General features: G+C 46.4%; 1 protein-coding gene across 1 annotated transcript in view; it reads right to left on the bottom strand.

The window, feature by feature from the left end:
- Scarb2 (scavenger receptor class B member 2) overlaps positions 1 to 22,994 on the bottom strand; it is a 58,210-nt gene that overhangs the window by 18,431 nt on the left and 16,785 nt on the right. Inside the window, exons 2-3 of the mRNA XM_036201189.1 lie at positions 18,237 to 18,394; positions 894 to 1,041 (exon numbers count right to left, since the gene is read on the bottom strand). Of these exons, the coding sequence (XP_036057082.1) occupies positions 894 to 1,041; positions 18,237 to 18,394 (306 nt within the window). The remainder of the gene's footprint in view (positions 1 to 893; positions 1,042 to 18,236; positions 18,395 to 22,994) is intronic.

Here is a 22,994-nt window from a genome sequence, read left to right as displayed (position 1 = left end):
TGGAATTTAGAATTCCCATTCACAGAGATCTTATAAACACATTGAGACCTTTGGCCACGAGGTGGCTCCACTTCCCCTAGAGCAGATTGGTGGCTGAGCCTTTAAACTCTCTACATCTTTAGCAGCAGGACAAGGCAAGATTGATGGCCCTGGGTCCATCAGTGTCAAGGGGCAGACACTTGAGTGTGGGAGCCTCAGAGGAAGTTGGTGTAAGGGATTAAGGAAGTTCCCCAGAGAGCTAGGGATGTAGCTCCCTGGATAAAGCAGCCCCTGGCTCCCCACCCAGCCATTCAGGAAGTCCAGAGTTTGATCCCCAGCACCAAATTAAAAACAAACAAACGAACAAACAAACAAAGCCAGCCTGGGCTACAAGAGATCCAGTTTCAAGAGAGGAGAACTCTAGGTCTCAGGATGGCATAAGTACCCAAAAATTCGCTACTTATTTGCGTAAATGCTAATCCTGAACACAAAGGAAAAATCCCAGAGACCTAATCTTTGAATGACTTTTGAAAGGACCTTGTTTTACAGACCCGAGAAAAAAGTCTATATCTATATACTTAATAAAATACATAGCCATGAAAGCACTGCCGCTGGAGCATGTCCATAATTCAACCACTAGGCAGATGAAGGAGAACTGATGTAGCAAGCTGGAGGCCAAGAGGGCCACACACACAAACAAATCAGAATCTTTGTGTATGTCCATTTTTATTTGTTTGTTTGGTTATGGTGGCACTGGGATTAAATTCAGGGACTTCTCATGCTAAGCAAGATGAGCCCCCCCCCCAATAATATCTACATTTTATCATAAAATAATAGCTTTTAAATTACATAGAATCCTATCAGGCTTGCCATTTTTCCTTCTGCAAACCCAAGATACTACAAGGCCTACTTACCAACAGAGGAATGTTTACTGTCCTAATCAAGTCAACGTTAGGGTCGCCAACTGATTGGTTTCGTTCAAAAACATATGCCTTATTGCTGACAGCAGATATGGTGGTTCCATTCCCTCCGAACTGGATGTTTGCCTTGTTTCTGAGTTCCCTAAACAAACAAACAAACAAACAAACCATTATTTGAAAACAGATACCACGCTAACAAACAAGACCTTTCCCTCAGTATTAAAGTTACATTTTTTCAAAATGACATTTTTTAAAAAATGATTATTTACATAGGCTGTTGATATTCAGCCCTTCAAACTACAGATTAGAGCTGAGACACTGAGAGGGAATGAGGTCTAGGACACACTTCTCAAAACCTACTGTTCCCACTTTCTTTTTTTTCTCTCCCTGAATCAGAGAGATATAATAGTCAAGCAATAAACTCTTTCCCGAATTATAACTTGGTCCTGAAATATTTTCAATTCTGTTCACAGGTTCTATTTGTTTCAATCTGTATACTGGTGGCCTTGATTCCAACTTGAATTCTGTTCTAAATTTATTTTAAAAACTGAGGCCACAGGTGGGCAGTGGTGGCATACACCTTTAATCCCAGTACTTGCAAGGCAGTGGCAGGGGGATCCCTGTGAGTTCGAGGCCAGCCTGGTCTATAAAGCAAGTTCCAGGACAGCCAGAACTGTTACACAGAGAAACCCTGTCTCAAAAAAACAAAACAAAACAAAAAAATTGAGGCCACGGCTAGACATGTTTGTTGGCACATGTCTGCAATCCTAGCACTCAAGAAGCTGAGGCAGGAGGATCACTGACAAGTTTGAGGCCAGCTTGGTCTACAACGTAGCAAGACTATCTTAAAAAGTTATTAAAAAAAAAAAAAAAAGTGAGGCCTAAGGAACTGAGGGTATAGTTGCAATGGGGGGGGGGGCGGGGTGTTGTAGATCAGAGAGACAGAGACAGACAGTGACAGGTAGAGATGAAGAAATGAACTGGGACCAACATAGGAAGTTGAAGCTTATTCCTGTTTCTGTGTATAGTTCAGTTTAGTTTAAGTCAGTTCCCCAAAATGAGGCATTATGAAATCCCTTAGAAAGAGGTTGGTGTACAGTAACAATCACTGACATGACAAGTATCTGAGGTGATGGATATGCCTTTTACTCAGAGCTAATCTTTAAATATTTGTACCCCATAAATTACTGTGTCAATTAAAAATACATCTCTCAAAGTGCTTGGGCTGGGTGGGTGTGACGGTTCATGCCTGTGCTCCCAGCACTCAGGAGGCTGAGTGAGAGAGAAGACTGAGAGATGGAAGCCAGCCTATACTATGTAGTGAGACCTACCTAGTCTTCTACAGTGTGAGACTTGGTCAAAAGGGAGTGGGCAGGGCTGGGTGCATGGCCCTAGAGTGAATTCGAGGAAGAACTCACTGAAGGCATGAAGTGCAAGATGTATCAAAGGTAAAGATAACATTTTAATGCAATTTTTTTTTTTTCTAAATTTGGTGGGGCTTTTTGTTTTGTTTTATTTGAGATAGGATTTGACTCTGTAGCGCACACTGGCCTCCAACTGGGGGCAATCCTCCTGTGTCAGCCTCCCAAGTGCTAAGATTACAGGCATGTACCACTACATCTATCTAGAAAATCTTTAGTTACATATGTAGTTAACAAACGCCATCTAAGAGTCTATAATCACATACAGGTCAGAAGGCAAGCAAGCGGATGGTATTTCAAAAATCAAAACAAATGGCCCCGCCACGTAGTTCTGGCTGGCCTGGAACTCACTCTACAGATCAGGCTGTCCTCAGACTTGCAGTGACCCTCCTGCCTCCGCTGCCTTCTGAGAACTTAGGTACAGCTGTGCCCCCCTGCGCCTGATACTTTCTAGGTTTAAAGTAATAGCTAAAACAATAACAAAGGCATATGTAATAAACAGGCGAACACAAGAACAGAAGACTAGACAAGCCTTTGAAGGTTCTGTAGCACAAGGCTCTGCCCTGTGTACAGTAGCCGTGAAGATCTGACCCTTGCAGGGCCCATCCCAGGGCTGGAGAGAATCCAAATGTGAAGCCAAGCAGTGTCTGACAAAAGCCAGTGGGGTGTAACCAACGAATGCCTGTAACACAGGCCAAAGTGAAATCACTCTGCGAGAGAAAACAGTCACATGCCTTCTGGGAATATATAATACATCCGGTGGAGATGGCTGTGTTTAAACACATCTACAGTCTGAAGTTCAGAGCTTTGCAGGCACTTCTGCTGTTGAGTTCCAGCCCGCTTTCTTCTGTGGCAGCCTGGTTTCCTTTCCTCTCAGTCCTGGACCACTCAGGGTGCTAAGGGCCTGAGTGGAGCACGTCCTCTGGGCTCTCCATTTGGACCACAGTGCTTCAACACACATACATCCTCAAGGCCCTAGCATCCTCTTGGTGAGGCCCGTGGGATCTGATAAAGCGCACGCTCCTATGACTTAGATCTTTAGCTTATTTTGGGGGTTATTTCGTTTTGTGTTTTGAGACAGGGGTTCCCTACATAGGCCAGGCTGTCCTTGAACCAGCAATCTTGCCTCAGCTTTCTAAGTACTGGGGTTCCAGGTGTGTCCCCCAGACCTGGCTTGTAGCGTGGATCTTTAAACCCTGCCATGTGTCCTAAGCTGTTCCTTTTGTCTTCTGTTAGCCTACTTTACATCCTTCAAACAGGTTCTCCTGACTCCTATCGAAGAGATACTTTCCCTTGCTTGGGATCAAACATTCCTCCTCTGGAAATCACAACCTAGTCACTGGCTGAGAAGACAATTTGGGGACCAAGCGGGTTTAAAGTCTTAGACACCTGACCTCATATTAACTGCTCATTCACGGAAGTTAATTCAAAGTGATTGTTAGAAGACAGAGAAAGAGAGGAGATTTCCAAGCCAAACACTTGTTCAGCCAAAGCTGGTTCCGACACAGAAGGCTTCACCAGGCCCCCTCCTGAGTGTGCCTATGTTGAGGTCAAGGACAAACCTTCTTCAGGGGACTTGTGATGGTGGTTACTGAGTACCCACACTGATCCCCATCTCAGTGAGAAGGCAGAACAGTGGCCGGGTAATCACCAATTTGAAAGCAAAGGCAGCTGGTCCAGGGGGCTGAAACTGTCACTCAGATAGTCCGAGAAGCCCAGGGCTCAAAGTGGTCGTTTCCTGATGTCAAAATCAGGGTCTCTGCTACAAATGTTTTGCTTATTTGTCTTCTCTCAAGTTCATGAGCTTAAAGGCCTGAATGATCTCCAGGCTAAGGCCCGCTTCACTTAGATTGATGTATATAACATGGGCTGAAGAGATAACTTTTATTGTGTTGCCTTTATTGTTTACCCTGTGGAAATCTGACGTCTAAGGGGCAACTGAGACCAAAGATGCCATCAATGTAGGCCTGTAACCTGACTTGGTTTCTTAATAAAGTTCAACAGGTCAAAGGTCTTCTAATATTACTCCTGTGGGACGCTGACTCGGTCGGTCTACTCATGATTTCTCTCAGCTATGTGGAGTCCTCCACCCACCATGCTACGGCATCACCGACTCCTGGCCTTCACAGAACTTGGTACATGAAAAAAGGACAGTAAAATGTGGGGAGAGGGAGGAAGAGGGGATGGAAAGCCTTCCTCTCAAAACAGCATGTGACAGGCCAAAGAAAGCAAAGTTTTGCTCTGGCAATGCTCAGGCAGGCAGGAAGAAGGGGTGGTGACAACACCAACCAACCTGCTTAGCAACACGCATGTGCGTGTACACACATAGACATGTGTGCCAGCCACCAGCTGATCAACAACAGTCAATGTGAAGCAGTGAAGCTAAGGTGCTGGTAAACTGCAGACTGACAGCAAGGAAGGATCAGATTACCGTCAGCCACATTAGAGAAGACCCAAGAACTATCCAGAGACACAGACAGCAGCTCACACCAGAAACAAAGGCAACCGTGGGCCTAGACAACCGATCAAGGAATTGTATTTCCAATCGCCTGGTACAACTGCCCTGTGCTTCAGTAGATGACAACAATCTCAGACTACAGTTTAATGTAAATCACCATGGCACCATGGTGCATCTAGTCATGAGAGAGAGTCAAGAGTGGGAGCCACATCTGTAGTCCCTGCTCTGGGGAGGCTGAGGCAGGAAGATTTCAAGTTTGAAGATTACCTGGGCTATATGGTGATACTTGTCTCAGAAAGAAAGGAAGAAGAGGGAGAGAAGGGGGAGGGGAAGGAGGGAGGGGAGGAGAAAGGGAGTGGATGAAAAGCCTAGTGTGGTTCTTGCATGTAATCTCAGCACTACAGAGGCTGAGGCAGGAGGATTACTTGGACCTAAGAATCCAGAAGTTTCAGAACTTCTGGGCCACACAGTTTATATATACCAAAGCTCTATTAAAAACAACATCAAAAACCAAACAAAGAAAGAAACAGGGGAGGAATGAGAGAAGCCTGGCACCAGTGGAGGCTTCCACCATAGTCTCCGACTCGAGAGACTGAAACGGGATTGCTGTAAATTCTAGGTCAGCCTGGGCTCCAGAGCGAGACTGTCTCTAAAGCAAACAAAAGAAGAAAATGTTTGGGCTATACCCCGTAAACTCCCGAATCCCACAGGAAGGAAGAACACTTGGAATACAACCGAACCATTTTAATTCACTGGAAAGCTCAACAGCTGTGCATCCAGCACCTCGGAGATGCTGGATAAACTAGGCTGTGCAATGCTGTTAGGAAATCCTTATCTTGGCTAGGGATGGGGACACAGCTCAGTGTTGCAGGAGCATTTTCCGAGCATGCCCGAGGACAATCCACAACACCACAAGGAAGGCAAGCAAGCGATACCCTTACATTTTAGTCCTTTGCGTTCATCCATCCATCAGGTTCTCCATCGAAATTCACCGTGATTCGGTATCAGTGACGGAGCTCACTGGATAGGCGTGCGGTGAGTTCCCGACTCGGGTTTCTGTGCTCAGCCCTGTCTACACCGATACTTGGCTGTGAGACTAGGAAGTCACTCCTCATTTCTCCCTCTTCATCTTCTTAAGACAAGGCCTTACTACATTACTCGCTCTGTAAGCCAGCTGGCTTCCAACAGTCAGCCATCCCTCTCCCTCTGCCTCTCAGGGCCCCCCCCCCCCACCCCGTAGTACCTGCTCCTCGTGGCTTCTGTTTTTATTTCCTCCTCTGTGAAGTAGGGAGGACAGTGTGCCTATCTCACGGAGTTGCTGTGAGAATTAAGTCATAGAAATGTAAAGTTCAGCTGGAGCACCCCAGCACACACTAAGTTCTCGGGAACATAATGAGTCGTTACCATGCAGCATTACTGCTTGTACTAGGCTCTGGAGATGGGGGATGCTACCCCCTGTCTCCTGTCTCAAAGAATCCACAGGGAAGTACCAGAGAGCACCATTTAAGAAAGGATGCTAAGTGCAGACACCTTTTCCACCTGTTGCTCTCAGTTTCTTTGTTTGGATACCCAGTAGCTGGACGAATGGATCACGTGGCATAGCTCTCTTTTTAGTTTTTAGAGGGACCGCTATATGTTTTCCATAATGACTATTAATTTACATTCCCCCAAAAGTAGGAAAGTAGGAGTGAGATTTTTTTTTTTTTTTAAGGCAAAATATGATAGAAGCGGAGGCAGCAGACAGAGATGGCTCAGTGGTGGGCCTAGGCCGGCCTCCAGCATCTGTCAGGTGACTCACAGCTACTGTATCTCCAACCCCAGGGGATCTGATGCCCTCTTCTGGCCTCTGCAGGCACCCACACACCCGTGGTATATACTCACAGAGACACATACACATAAATACAAATAAATCTTAAAAGTTAAAAAAAAAAAAAAAGGCTAGACGAGCTGGGAGATAGTTCAGTCAGGAAAGCGTTTGCCTTGCAAGCGTGAAGACCCGATTTCAATCTCCTGAACCCACATAAAAATGCAGGCCACAGAGGCAGGCACACATTTGTAACCCCGGTGCTGGGGAGGCAGACACAAGTGGATCCCTGGGGTTCACTGACCAAGGAGCCTTGCCTGATGAGGGGGTTCTATCCAGGACAAGTGGGAAAAGCTCTCTCAAAAAGACAAACCCACTTCCAATTTATCATTCACTTCATTTTTTTTTTTTTATTGCTGTCAAAGCAGCCATATGAGCCTACAGTGGAGAGGGGCAACATGAAAGATGATCTAAGGAATAAGAAAAGACATTACCACGAGATACTGTACATTTAACACACACTTAACAAAACTAGGAAGATCAACTGAGCAGGTCTCAGACACATTATTATTATTATTATTATTTGCTTGTTTTTTTGTTTTTTTGAGACAGGGTTTCCCTGTATAGCTTTGCGCCTTTCCTAGTACTCACTTGGCTGGCCTCGAACTCAGAGATCCGCCTGCCTCTGCCTCCCGAGTGCTGGGATTACAGGCGTGCGCCACCTACGCCCGGCTGTTTTTGATTCTTGAAACAGTAAGTAATAGGGAAAATATTTGACAAAATAGTAAGTCTGCCAAAGGCTGAGAAAGCCACAGGCTATCAGAGATGTGGAGAAATTTCAATTGAGGGGCTGGAGAGATGGCTCAGAGGTTAAGAGCACCAACTGCTCTTCCAGAGGTCCTGAGTTCAATTCCCAGCAACCACATGGTGGCTCACAACCATCTGTAAAGAGATCTGGCGCCCTCTTCTGTATACATAATAAATAAATAAATCTTAAAAAAAAAAAAAAAAAGAAAGAAAGAAAGAAAAAAGAAAAGAAATTTCAGTCGAAGGTGTTACTGAGCAGAAGGCTCCTAGGGCAACTTAATTCTGACCACTAGAGCCCCAGCTTCAGAAAATGCAAATGCAGCACCGCATTTCTTAAACCGGACAGACTGGTTCTTCATATGCAGACCTGCCAGGTCTGCCAAGAATATTCAAACTCTGAATGCAACAGCATGCTAACCGGCTGGCTGCAAACTGTTGGACGAGCCAGGCCTCTGCAGCCCCAGAAGCTATCCCCCTTTTCAGAGTTCCCACCACAGTGGCAGCATCACCACGACCTCCCACAAAGTGCCCCAGGCCTCCGGCACACCGTGGGCAAGAGTCAGCTGACCTGAAGGTGTTATTCATGCCTTTGGTCGCAGAAACAGACAGGTCTCTGTCAGTTTGAGGCCAGCCTGGTCTACATAGTGAGTTCCAGGACAGCCAGGGCTACACATTAAGACCGTATCTTGAAAAAACAAAACACAAAGTCAGCAGACCTGTACAAGGAGGGAACGCACCGAACTACCAAACGCTGCGGCAGGTGCTGTGGTATGTTCTGTCTGTCAGCCCACAGGATAGGAGCACAATCAAGTCACAAGTGGCATCGGGGCCACCTGAAGACCACAGACAGCAAATGCAGACAAACAGGCTCCACCAAGAAGTTTGATTGCTCCCTGAAAAAGCCGTGTTTATCTCCAAACCCAGATCTCAGGGCGCTGAGCCAACCTGCGTTTGCAGCCCTGTTCATAACAGCCATTCACCCTCAGGACCTGGTCCCGCTCACATCTATCCTTGACTTTCCCTGACTGGGTCCTGTGGTCCCAGCTGAGCTACTCATATCCTCCAGTCTTCGTTAACTTCTCCACTTGTATCCTATGGCTTCTACAGCACAGTCGATAATGTTTCACTCACTTCTTCCATGCATATTCAGAGATGTTGAATATTCAAGATGAAAAGACCCAGCCCCTGTTCTTCACAGGCCTTCCAATATATCAAGAAATCAGATACGTATAGCCACTTTTCATATATTTGTATTTGTGTGTGTGTGTGTGTGTGTGTGTGTGTGTGTGTGTACTCCTGCAGGCCAGAGGTGGATCCTGGGTGTCTTCCTCAATTACTCTCCCCCTTATATATTAAGGCAGGGTTTCTCACTTGAACCCAGAGCTTGCCAGACTAGCAGGCTCTTTCCAGAGATTGTGTCTCTGCCTCCCAGCAATAGGATTACAGACCAGCCATTATACTTACTCGGTGTTTGAGTGGGTGATGGGAATCTGAATTCTGGTCTTCAGACATGTGGGACAAGCACTTTTCTCACCGGACCATCTCCCTACCTTGTTTCTCACACAGGGTTTCACATAGCCAAGGCTGACCTCAAATTCTCTATAGACTTCAGCACGACCCAGAACTTCCTTCTGGTCTTCCAACCTGCCGCTTCCTAGTGCAAGATTGCAGGTAGGCAACATCACCCTGGTTCCACAGAGCGCTGAGGACTGAATAAGGCAAGCACCCTACCGCCTGAGCTCAGGCTACGTCACCAGCCCCTAGAAGCAATGACTAAAATGCACTTCGTCACTGTTGCAATGGGCACACACACCACAGAGAGAGCATTTCCAGTCAGAAGGAGTCTCAGGAGGAACAGGCATGCTTAGCAGGAGAGGTGTCCTCACTCCCAACTGAGACATTGTAAGATGCCAGCTTACGAAGTGTTGGGGGGTGGGGCTTACAGATGACAGAGCATGGTGATAACCAAGCTGTGATTTGGCTGCTGTGAGACACTTATTGTGCTCCTGGAGAACTGGAAAATCAACTCTGTCCTTGAAGTGCCTGAGGTCTCCTGTAAAGCACCTTCTAAACAGAGAACCAAACAGAAACCAGAGGGGAAGGTCAAGGGCGCTTGTATTTAGCCCTTGAAATTTTTTTTCAAGGATTTCATTTACTTTTATTTTATGTGTCTGTGTGTTTTGCCTGCATGTATGTCTGTACACCATGAGCAGTGCTTGCAGGGATCAGAAGAGGGCACAGGATCCACTTAGGACTAGAGTTACAGATGGCTGGGAGCCCTCATATGGATGCTGGGACTCAAATTTGGGTCCTCTGCAAGAGCAACAAACGCTCTTACCACTGAGCCATCCCTCCAGCCTCCACTTAGTACCTTTGTTGTCTGCGTTTTTGAGGCGGGGTCTCACTGTGTATCGCAGATTGACTTGAATATACAACCGTTCTCCTGCCTCAGTTTCCCACGTGCTGCGAGTAGAAGTGTGAACCACAGCAACCAGTCTGAGGGAGCTGCTCGTGAAACCTGAGTGTTAGGGAAGGACAGCACGCCTTGAGATGAATGGGGTCGGGGTGACTCCAGAAAGAAGCAGCTGCCTTGAGCTGTGCCCCAAGTCTGTTCACTGAAGCCTTAATTGAGATGAGCATGAAAACTGGGTTCTGTGCTTGTCTTAGGGTTTCTATTGCTGTGAAGAGACATCATGACCATGGCAACTCTTATGAAGGAAAACATTTCATTTTAGTCCATTATTGCCATGGCAGGAAGCAAGGCAGCATGCAAGCAGACATGGTGCTAGACATGGAGCTGAGAGGTTTTGTTTTTTGTTTTTTGTTTTTCCGAGACAGGGTTTCTCTGTAGCTTTGGAGCCTGTCCTGGACAACTCTGTAGGCCAGGCTGGCCTCGAACTCACAGAGATCCACCGGCCTCTGCCTCCCGAGTGCTGGGATTACAGGCGTGAGCCACCACCGCCCAGCGAGAGTTTTTTATATCTTGACTCACAGAAAACAGGAAGTGGTCTGTCTCACTAGGAGTAGCCTGTGCATCTGAGACCTCAAAGCCCGCCCCCACAGTGACACACTTCCTCCAAGGCCACACCTACTCCAACAAAGCCACACCTCCTAATAGTGCCACCTAAAACTTAACCAGCAGAGGCAGGAGGATCTCTGTGAGTTTGAGGCCAGCCTGGTTTACAGAGCGAGATCCAGGACAGGCGCAAAGCTACACAGAGAAACCCTGTCTGGAGGGGGGGGTGTGTGTTAACAAACATAATGTCTGCATTCAGAATTATTAATATTTCATGTCTTCCCTTTTCATACTAAGTCTTTCAAATCTCATGTACATTTTTCATTTATATATTTCAGGGGTTTTTTTGGCAGGGCGGATAGGGTGCTAGGGATTGAACCTAGTAACACTTCGTGTATGCTAATGTAAGCACCCTACCACGGGGCTGTAACTCTAGCCTCTACAGGTTTCAGTTATTCTAAGCAGTGTGTCCTGGATTGGCCCCCTGTCACTACCCCACCTGCTGGCAGTTGAATTCCAGCCTGCAAGGCAAATGCTTTGCCACTGAGATCCACCCCTGCCCCTGTAGCCACATTTTTATGTGTTTGCGGTTAGGACTGACAAGCAGGACAAATCTCAAAAGAGGCGGTCTAAAACTTTGCAATGCTAACATGTCAGTATGCAGTCCTCAGCCTGCGTGATACTTCAGTTAAAGTGAACCAGAGGAGCAGGTGAGGGCCTTAGACTAGGCCACAAAGCTAAGGGGTTAACACTATTAAATATAATGAACTATTCTTCCTGTGCCCAAGCTAACAAAAGCTAAAAGGTAAACTCAGGATGATCAATTCAGGGAGCTGTTATCTGTGATAAACAACTGTCTGAGTCTTGACCCACATGTAACTGACGGTAAAATTAAAGCTAACAGCAATGGAACACATATGTTTCTTTGTGGGGCGTTTACCCACCAACCCCACAGCTCCCCAGAGTTTTCTTGAGTGTGAGCAGCAGGAAATATTAGATAGAAGGATTTATAGTGCGGAGATAAACAGATAGAAAATACAGGATAGCCCCAAGAGGGCCTGGAATCATTTCCAACAGGCCCTGACTGGCTCTGCCCCAGGGTATTTATAGAGACGCCAAGGGGTGGAGCAAAAGACCTCCTCCCCCAGCACAGCCAAGTGCAGACCATCTCAGACACCTGCACTCAGGCCCGTGGCCCTAATCATCCTCTGTGCGGACCTGCTGGGTAAAGCCACCGAGGAACCTGAAAACGGACTCCCACATTTCTTCATGTTGGACTAGGAAATACTGCAAAATTCTCACACCCAAGACTCATGTGCTCTGGGCTGCCCTTCCTCAGAGGCTCTTCCCTATATAATCCAGACATTTGGGTCACCCACCCCTTTGTACCTTTGGCCTCCTGGCTGCTGCGCCTGGTTCCCCTCTCTCCTCTCCCTGCCCCTCCATCTCTCCCCACACAGCCCAGCTCAGCCTGGTCGTGTCCACTCCGGGCTCTCCCAGAGAACTCTGAACCCTGGCTCTGACTATTCTCTCCCACATATCTACAGTAAACTTTCTCCTCCACCATACCTAGGAGCAGTCAGTCCTGTCCTGTCCTTTCTTCTTTTTTTTTTTTTTTTCATTCAATGCTGAAATATATTTGGGGGTCTCATTGTGTCAAATGAAATATAAATATTTTTATCTGTTTCTTTTTACTTTGCTAGATGTGGCTACTAGGAAAACTTTCAGACACCTGTGTGGTTTATATTAAATTTCTATTAGAAAGCTCTAACTGGAGAATAGATTCTTTGTTGTTGTTTCCTTCCTTCCTTCCTTCCTTCCTTCCTTCCTTCCTTCCTTCCTTCCTCCCTCCCTCCCTCCCTCCCTCCCTCCCTCCTCCTTCCTTCTTTCTTTTTTTCTTTTTGAGACAGCCTCACTCTGTAATCCAGGCTGGACTTGTGGCTAGTCTCCTGCCTCAGCCTCCCTGGTGCTGGGATTGCTGGCATGTGCTGAAACACCTGGCTTAGACTGTAAAATCCAAGCTAAGGAGAGCAGGGCTAGGTCTGGGTAAGTGTTCCCAGAGGCCCTTTAGGTCTCATCCTGCACAGTGGAGCTATGGGAGAAGGAGGAGACTTGAAGCTGGAGGGGGAGGGGGGGACCTGCAGGTCACCGGGGGCTTGCCTTTGAAGAGAACATGAGACCCAGCCCCCTTCCTCCTGTGCCCACAGCAGTGGAGCCAAGCAGTCCTCTCAGAGACCTCCCAAAGTGTGAAATCTTGTTCCTCTACAGTGTTTGCAAAAATAAAAATAAGAGGCTTAAACACAGAGGACACCAAGCCTCTACAGCCATGATTGTCACACAGGGAGAGTCACTATGACCCCCAGCAGGGAAGTGAAGGGAATACTATCAATAAAAAAACAGACTCTGTAACACTGGCCTGTAACCCCAGTGCCCCTACAGTGAGATGAGGGATGGAGAATCTCTGGAAGTTTGCAGGCCAGAGAGTTGTGCAGGAGTGGCCAATAAGAGACCCTGTCACAAATAAGATAAAAGGCAGAGACTGGCACCCAAGACTGTCCCCTAACCTCCCCACGTGCACACACACCAAACAGAAAAGACTCTATGGTTTAGAAGCAGAAGGCATGCTTCTTTGTTGATACTCAAGCAAGATGGAGCAGCTGGTTTGGTAACTGCTGTAACTTTAAAGTTGGGGGAACAGCGTTTCAAACAGCTACACTCAGTTACACACTAACACTGCTGCACACCTTTACACATGAAGGAAAATGCCTGTGACAGGCTGTGGGGGAGAGGGAGCTTCTCTCAATAATGTCACAGAGCACAGTGAAATTTATCTGAAGAGCCCTGAGGGTCAAACACACCTGTAAGATGTTTCTGAACTTTCCCCAAGAGCAACCGGTTAAGACCATCATAAAACTGGGATCTGGGTGGGCCTGGCAGTGCCGCACACCTGTAATCCCAGCACTCGGGAGGCAGAGGCAGGAGGATCTCTGTAAGTTCCAGGCCAGCCTGGTCTACAGAGCTAGTCCAGGACAGGCTCCAAAGCTACAGAGAAACCCTGTCTCAGAAAAACCTGGGATCAGGGGGCTGTAACAGTTTCAACTGTAGGAGTTAGTCACGTGACCGAATAGAAAAAGCAAATCTGTCCCACAGACACAGTGGCCTGAGACATTTTAGCAGAAGGCTGGGATTTCTTTTCAGTTATGATTAGAATCTGCAGCTTTGGTTCTTTGTGTGTTTTTGTTTGTTAGCTGGTTTAGTTGTTTTATTTATTTATTTTGGTTTGGTTTTGTTCCCCCACCCCCAGATGGGGTTTCTCTGTGTAGCTCTGGCTGTCCTGGATCTCGCTCTGTAGACCAGGCTGGCCTCGAACTCACAGAGATCCGCCTGCCTCTGCCTCTCCAGTGCTGGGATTACAGGCATGCGCCACCACCGCCCAGCTTATTTTATTTCTTTTAGACTGAGTTTTGCTATATAGTCCAGGCTGGCCTTAAATTCATGATCCTCCTGTGTCAGAGTGTGTAAGTGTTACATAGGGTATGCCACTGAACCCCACTTGTTTTCTGAGGCTTTGCTATTTCCTTCCTTCCTTCTTTGGAGATGGGGTTGGGAGGGTCTCTCTAACCCAGGCTGTTCTCAACTCCTGGACTGATAGAAGAATCCTGAGCCCTGGCACTTATTATTTAAAAAGATAAAAGAAGGCAGAGATGGAGGGAGGGAGGGAGGGAGGGAGGGAGGGAGGGGGTGGTGTTGGGGAGGGTGAGGATGAGCAAACACCCACTGGAGAGGTATGGATACTCTCAAACTCCGTCATGAACGTTCTTTTTGGTTTGGGTTTTGCTTTTGCTTTTATGAGACGGAGTCTCAGTGTAGCCCAGGCTGGCCTAGAATTCATGCTATAGCCCACACTAGTCCTGACCTGCCATACTCCCTCTGCTTTAGCATCCCAAGCACTGGGATTAAAGGCAGCCATGGCTAGCTATGCCTAGTCATATTATCTGTTTCTTCAGAAATGTGCTCTGTTAGCTTGTGCACTATTGTTATAATCATCATCATCATCATCATCATCATCATCATCATCATATAGAAGTTATTCGGATAATATATGCTATGTTGCCCAGGCTGGTCTTGAACTCATACACTGAAGCAATCCTCTAACCTCTGGCTTCTGGGTAGCTGGGATTACAGCATGCAGCACCATCACAGCAGCTGGCACAGGGTGGAAGTCTTTTTCTCTGAGGAATGAGGATAATGGCCGTAAGAACAGGCCAGGAGATGTGGTGAGAACTGATGTGTTGAGATTCTTTAGTTCTCAAGGGAGGCTTATTCCTATAAGGAGGTGGTGTCTCCTTCTCCCTCTAATCCTAACAGCAGACAGCTCAGGGTGAAGATCGGTGGTAGATTACTAACTAACATGTGCAAGGCCCTGGGTTTAAGCCTCAGTATTTCACATGTTCATGCACACTTCAGCATATGTGTACACACACTCAAAAAGATCATTCTCTAGTCTCCTTTGCCAATATAGTGGTTTATGCCTCTAATACCACACTCTGGAAGATGAAACGGGGTGATTTCATACTCAGGGCCAGTCTGGGCTACATAGTAAGTCCCTCTGTGTATATATTTATTTATTTTCTTATTGGTACTGAGGACAAAACCAAGGGCCTAATACATGCTAGGCAAGGCTTTATACTAAGTCATATCCCAAAGCTTTTTTTTTTTTTCTTTTTCTTTTCCTTTTTTTTTTTACTTTTTGTTTTGAGACAAGGTTCTCTCTAAATTGCCCAGGCTGACTTAGACACTGGACTTGTAGTCCTCTTGCCAGCCCCTCTAGTGACTGAGGTTACATGTTGTAGAATATTATTTTAAGATGAGTTACATTTGTTTATGCTGTGGAATATTTGTTCAATGATGTAAAGATGTGTTGCATTCTTTTATATTACATTTGTTTAATTCTGTGAAACTGTGTTGCTTTGCCTGTCTAAAACACCAAATTCGTCTCATCAAGAGCTGAACGACCAATAGCAAGGCAGGAGAAAGGACAGGCAGGGCTGGCAGGCAGAGAATAAATAGAAGGAGAAAGAGAGAAAAAAGATCTAGGAGGAGGATTCAAGGGGCCAGCCACCCAGCTACACAGCCAGTCATGGAATGAGAAGTAAAGGAAGGTATACAGAAATAGAGAAAGGTAAAAGCCAGAGTCAAAAGATAGATGGGATCATTTAAGTTAACAAAAGCTGGCTACAAATAAACCAAGTTACGAATGTAGTCAGAAGGTTTCTCGTCCCACCTTGTCCCATAGCTGCTCAGACTCAAGTAAACACACAGAGGCTTTTATTACGGCCTATGGCTCAAGCTTCTTGCTAGCTAGCTCTTATAACTTAACCCATTTCTACTTATCAATAAGTTGCCACATGGCCGTGGCTTACCAGTACTTTCACATCTTGCTTCTCCTGGTGGTGGCTCCCATCTCTCTCTGCCTCTACCTTTTTTCTTCCTGTCTCACTCATTTGGATTTCCTGCCTGGCTATAACCTGACTCACCATAGGCCAGAGCAGCTTCTTTATTAACCAATCATAGTAACACACATTCACAACATACAGAAAGACATCCCACAGCACTTCCCCTTTTCTGTCTAATCAAAAAGGAAGGTTTTATCTTTAACATAGTAAAATTACATAAAATAGACATTTATCAAGCAAGAATTACAGTTACAATATCTAGTCTATTTGTATTTGGCAAAATTAAAGAAAATATTCTATCTATCCTATATTTGTGAGTCTAAGGTTTCATATCTAATTTATCTTTTATCATAACCAATAAGACTCCGTGGATTTATTTGGGAGCTGGGTAGTGGAACCCAAAAAAAGAGCAAAAGCACCCAAGAGTAAAACAACCAACTACTGTTACAGGCTTGCACGGACAGACCCAGTGAGATCCCGTCTCCAAATGAACAAATACATGCATAAACCACAAGCGCCTAAGGGTTCTCCTAAAATTCCTTTATATAGCATGGTTTGTTGGTACAATTATGGAGGTGGATTTATATAGACTGAAACATTAAGTCCATTAATTAGTGATTACAGCAAGTACTTAGATATCACTATTGTGAGCAGGGACAGTCTGAACAGTTTATAAATACTGGTTCATCAACTCTTTTAATCCTTATAACAGCCCTTGTGGGGGGCTCATTTTGATCCCCTTACAGAGAAGGAAACCCAGACAGGAAGTTGCAAAGTTGTGATTTGACCCAAGTCCACATCTGATTTGAGGCAGAGCGTATTCCCCAAGGCAGGTATGAGTGTTTGATCTTTGAATTCCCAGCATCTGGAATAATAATGATTCATAACAGACGAATAAACCAGCAACCATTCATTCACCGGGCAATTGATTACAACAGGCCTGTGAGACATGTCAGCCAGCTGCAGTCCTGAGGAAACAGCTGACAGTCTGCTTCCTCTATTAATGGCTTTGTTTTTAAAACTGGCAAGATTCCTGGAGGGGAAGGAGGGGCTGCTGTGGCTATTGCAACACAGAGGTACCATGACTGGAAGACCCAAGATATCCCTTCCATCTGCTCAACTTTGAAAACATATGACCCAGGGCTGGGGAAATGGCTCGCAGCAGGTAAAGGTGCTTGCTGCCAAGCCTGAGGACTTGAGTTTGGTCCTTGGGACCCACACGGTAGAAGGAGAAAGATGACGCTTGAAAGTTGACCTTTGACCTCAACACATGTCACCGACTGAGCATGCGCGTGCACGTGTGCACACGCATGCACACACACACACCACCACAACATTCATACGCACACACACGTGCACACACACCACAACACTCATACACACACACATGCACACACACCACAACACTCATACACACACACATGCACACACACCACAACACTCATACACACACATGCACACACACCACAACACTCATACACACACACACACACACACACACACACACACACACACACGTAATAAAAATGATCAACGCAGTCCTTCAGTCTCCTTAGCCTTTGAAACTGACAGTCGCCGCCACAAACCCAGTCAGTCACTGCCTGTTATTGCTTACACACGGTGAGTGGGGCTTAGAAAGAAATGGGTGAACTGGGTGTGGTGGAATAAGTCTGAAATCCTAGCCCTTGGAAGGCTGAAGCAGGAGGATTGCCACAAGTTCAAGTTCAAGGCCAGCCTAGGCTACAGAATAAATTTCAAGATGGTAAAACTCTGTCTCAAAGGAAGGTTGGGATATGCATGTAAGGAGTCCTGGGTTCATATCCAACATGAACTAAAGGCTACAATCCGTGTTTAGGAGTCAGGAGGACCAAGAAGTTCAAAGTCATCCTTTGAGACATAGCGAATTCAAAGCCATCCTTAGCTACAGGAAATCGTGTCTCATTAAAAAGGAAAAAAAAAAACAAAACTGAATGAGTGAGAAACATTAAAAGAAGAATCTCAGAGCCGGGCGGCGGTGGCGGTGCATGCCTTTAATCCCAGCACCAGGAAAGGCACAAAGCTACACAGAGAAAGCCTGTCTCGAAAAACAAAACAAAAACAAACAAACAAACAAAAATCTCAGGAAATTCTAGAAACTGATTTAAAACTAAGTACGTGTGGAAGGAAATTGGAGGGCACCCTGAAAGGCCAGAGGTGGAGAGAGGCCGTGGAGGACAGGATGGGGCAGCTTCCTGAACAGGACAGAGCTCTGTGGAGGAATCTCCCCAGACACCAGCAATACCACACAGAGAAGAGAACCAAAGCTGTGTCTCCACTAGCTGTGCTGGCACAGCCCCGAGTCCCCACCGGGCTCCAACAGCGGAGGAGGGACTCACCTGTAGGTGTATGGCCCCACTTCTTCCACTATGGGGATTTCTCCTCGGAGGATCTCCTCTGGATTGGTGACATTGAAGAAATAGAACTGGGTGTATACAGGTAGAGGGGGTTTCTCCCAGGAGTCAAAGACCGCGGTACCGTTTCTCAACACCATATTCTGGGGAGAAAAAACAAACACAAGAACAAAACTGGTTTACAAAAAGGCCACTGCTTCTGAACATAGGGCAGAAAGAGGGGCCTTCCCTATCCTGGGGGCAAAAGTCCAGGTCCCAGAAACCACAAGAAGCTCATGGTGGCAACCTGTGCCAACCCATGAATTAAAGAGAAGAATAACTGGAAAAAGCATTATCGATGTATTGAGAAGAACACATAAAAGAATCCTATGGACTCCGAATTCATCTTTGGGGTCTTGACAGAGCTTTACAAGTGTGGAGTTTAGCTTGGCTTTAAGGCAGGGTTTCACTCTGAAGTCTAGGCTGGCCTGAAATTCATTATGTAGCCCTGGCTGGCCCTCTGAGGCAGTCCTCTTGTCTCAGCCTCAGGGGTGACTACAGACACGCACCACCACGCCTGGTGAACTTTAAACAGAAGGAGAATTAGCGTGGTTCTGCCCATCTCTGTCGCAGATCTGACCCTGCCAGGGGCTTCGGTATGTTGATAAATTAATTGTAGTACCAACTGGTTCCTACCGAATGATTCACTCTGAGACATAACTACTCCATCATACACAATGGCTCTCATGTTCGGGTAGGTGAGCCTTGAGGGGTTTGAGCTAGGTAGGACAGATGGAGATTCCTCAGGGATGATCATGTCTGTCCTGTGCAGACTCAGCAGGAGTCTAATCTGACTAAAAGCAAGCACAAAAGGAGGGCAGAGTGGCCAGGCTTTCATCATGCTTCGAGTTATCTCATGGCCCAAATTAGGACTCCATGCTTGTTAGCAAAAGCAGATTCTAGATGCCTGTCATGCTCTGCCCTCCTCAGCTGCTTATTTTTATTAATTCTTCGGCATCCACTTGCAATCTCCTGAGAACAGGGCCATCTCTTACACTAACAGGACCCTCTGCCCTATTAAGCCGTAGGTCTTCAGTAAATATTTGCTCTAACATTACGAAAGATATTGCAGACAGGGCTCATGGATGGGAGCACCGGGTGGCTTTAGTGGTTGGAAGCTTGCACCAAGTTTTAGAAGTCACTGAAAAGCACACTACACCCCCAGCTGGCCTCAGAGAAGGAATCAGGCAGGTCAGCACCAGCTTTGACCCTGCTGTTGACACAGAACCACATCCACCCAGCAACTCCACCATCAGGGGCTTTTGCATGCTCCTGAGTCAATCCCTCGCAAATTCATAAAGTAGAGATGGCGGTCTCTGGCTCAAACTCAAACTGAGGTTAGTGACTGTTGTAGACAATCTCTTCTCCCCACAATCCTTCCTTTACTTCCTATTTTTACCAAGGCATCATGAGCTAATATCCCTCATATCCCAAATTCATATTTCTATCAGAAAGCATGGATAAAACACCTTAAAAACGGTACCAGGAATTTAAGCTAGTTAAAACTAATTTATGAGAATGAAGAGCCTGTAAATAATAATTACTTCATCTTCCAAAGAATTTCCAAGACCCATGGATGTTCAAAAAGTTAGTCAGCTTTGAGAAGGATCGCTTTTTCTTGTCCAAAACTGTCTAGAAAAAGGCTCGGTAATAATTTTCTTCTCTACAAACTCCTCGAGGAAACCTGTACTGGAAGAAATCTATATTTGCATTGAACTCCATGACAAGGCACATAAGTATCACTTAAGGATGGTCAGCATAGGAAACATGCACTAATGGAAGTCATTAGGAACCAGCAAGAGGCATATAAAACCAGCAACCAGAAATGAAAATGCAACTCTTCAGTATGTAGCCAACAGGGTTAGTGGCTGGCTTCTCAAATGGAGCATCCTATTCACCAAAAAACAGTAGGTTTGTTTTGTGCTTTTACACTTCCTATGACCCAGAGGACAACACACTTCCTGCAGAAATGTTGGTTCGATATAATACTAGAAAACTTTTAGACTAGCATCCACTGACTTTGCTTTAGACATGGGAAGAGAAGATGGGGAGTGATCCTTTGTCCAGGCACAGAAAGACCTTGGGGGAAACAGATGACAGACAACCCCAGGTGTGACACAGCCAGCCACTAGCCTGACCCTCAAGAACAGCCTGAACTGTTTTTATCCCTACCATCTGTATTCTCTCCTTCTGCTTGTTTAGTGAAAAAGTTGAAGCTACTAAATGTTTGCTGAAGGTCAGAGGAACAAGTTCAAGTCAAAGGCTACAAGGTAAACTCAGTGTAAAGGTTAGCCAGGCTTTCTTTTCTGCACAGAGCCCAGTGGGGGCTGGAATGGCTGCTCCTGTGGAGGGGTCAGCTGACCTCGGCAATGCAGCACCAGACTCATCATCCTTTTCCAAGACTAGAGGAAGGGAGTCTGCTGAGATAGTTCAGTGACTAAGAGGGTTGTTGTGCAAGTCTGAGAACCTGACTCGGATCCTCAGTTCCCACACTGGGAAAAAAAAAAAATGGCATGGGTGGTGCACATGCCTGTCACCCCAGCACCGACAATCTGATCCCAGCCGGCCTACATGCAATAGTGACCATTAGGCTCAGTGAGAGACCCTGTCTCTTGCAAATAAAGCAGAGAGTGAAACGCAGGGCATCTGGTAGTGTCTTCATCCTACTGTAGCTTCTACAGGTGGGCATACAGGCAGGCATGCTTGTACACACACACACACACACACACACACACACACACACACCAGTGCACATACAGGCACACACACACACACACACACACACACACACACACACACATACACACCAGTGCACATACAGGCACACACATCACACACACACACACACAATAAAAGTAAATCCTACAGGAAGGTGCGGAGGCCCACAGAGGTCTCCTAGTGACATCTGAGCTTGCTTTACCCAGCAGAGCTGCACTGGAGGATGGCTTGACCACATGCAGGGTCACCAGGTGTTTGGAAGGGTCTGCACTTGGCTGTGCTGGGGGGGCGTTCTTTTACTCCACCCCTTGGCATTTCTATAAATAGCCCTTTAGCAGCAACAGGAGGGGCCGGTGGATGAAGACCCAGGCCCTCCCGAGGCTATCCTGTGTTTCTGTCTGTCTCTCGCCCCTCTATATTTCTATCTAAGTCTTTTATCCCTCTCCTCTCAAGAGTACCCCGGGAGGAAAAGGTGGGAGCTGCATCTGTATGTTATGGCCCACGCCTGCAAACAAGTGCTGGAAGATGACCACGAGTTTGAGGCTGTCCTGGGCTACAGAGTGAGACCCTATCTCAAAGAGAAGCAAAACAAAACACAAACAGTACAGAAATGCACCCTCTCAGGTGTCAGTCCAACACAGGCAGTGTAGCACAATGGTCAAGACGGCTACATAAAAAGGAGGAGGAGGAACCGGAAACATGGCTCAGTGGTTAAGTGCACTTGTTGCTCCTTCACTTGTTGCTCCAAAGGACCCAGGTTCAGTTCCCAGCACCCACATGGAAGCTCACAATTGTCTGTAACGCTAGTTCCAGGAAATCTTCTGGCCTCTCTAGGCACCAGGCATGCACACACTGTACACATACATATGCAGGCAAAACACTCATAAACATGAAACCTTCAAAACAAAACACCCACATAAATCTGGGGCTGGGGATATAGCCCAGTGGTAACCTTTCCCTCGCCTAGCACTGGAAGGCCTTAAGTTCAATTCCCAGCAGGGGTGGGTTGGCGGGGGAGGGGGAGGTGGACAATACAAATCTGACTTGGGTCAGGACAGGCTACTTGAAAGCATTACTGTAAGGAAGAAAGGGACTATTGCAAATGGCAAAGCTAATAGTGATGTTTGCGGAGTCTCAAGGGTTAGGCCAAGAGTTTGCTTTCCTGGGAGGAGCGGGCAAGGCTAGAGAACGTGGTGTCGGAGAAAGTGGGGTGCTTAGGAGTGACAGGATCAGCCAGTGAGCAGAGGGCCTCACCAGCTATGGCCCAGCACCAAGGCATGCGGAGAATGCGAGGGAGAAAGGATCCAGGGTCTCATTTATCTTTTAAAGAAGTTCATCTACCAATTACAAACCCTCAGAGACTCCACGAGTGAGAGCCGAACAGATGCGCAAGCAGCTGGGTTTATCTTGCTTGGTTTCATGCAGCTCTGGCAACCCAAGGTACAAAGGACAGTGGGGAGTTTCCAGGAAGAAAGGGGCAGAGCTGCTTCCAGAAAGGGTGGAAGCCAGTACCTGGGCATCTATAAACATGTCTCTCTGACGTATAGATACAAATAAACCTTTAGAAGCCTTGTCTCCTTAAACAAGGCAAATGGTTAACCACTCACAGTTCTCCCCATGGTCAGCCTGACCCCACAGCACTTCTCTGTCCTGGCTAGAACAGAGAAGAACAGAAGTTGTCCAAACCCACTGTTCTAGCTCCTTTTATTGCATTCAAATCTTCCCCCTTTCCTGCACTGTTGACATGTCTTTCCTTTGTCTCACATGGCTGCATGCTTGTGTTGGAGTCCTCTATAAATCCCAGAAGAGACCCTGGGCACGCATGTGTGTGTGTGTGTGTGTGTGTGTGTGTGTGTGTGTGTGTGTGTGTGTCTGCCTGTATATATGTATGTAGGTATGTATATGTGTGTGTATGTGTGTGTGTGCCTGTCTATATATGTATATATGTATGTATGTATATGTGTGTGTATCTGTGTGTGTGGTCTG

This window comes from Onychomys torridus, chromosome 10, assembly GCF_903995425.1.
Source record: "Onychomys torridus chromosome 10, mOncTor1.1, whole genome shotgun sequence".
NCBI classification, from domain to species: Eukaryota; Metazoa; Chordata; class Mammalia; order Rodentia; family Cricetidae; genus Onychomys; species Onychomys torridus.
This window is presented reverse-complemented; position numbering and strand designations above follow the sequence as displayed.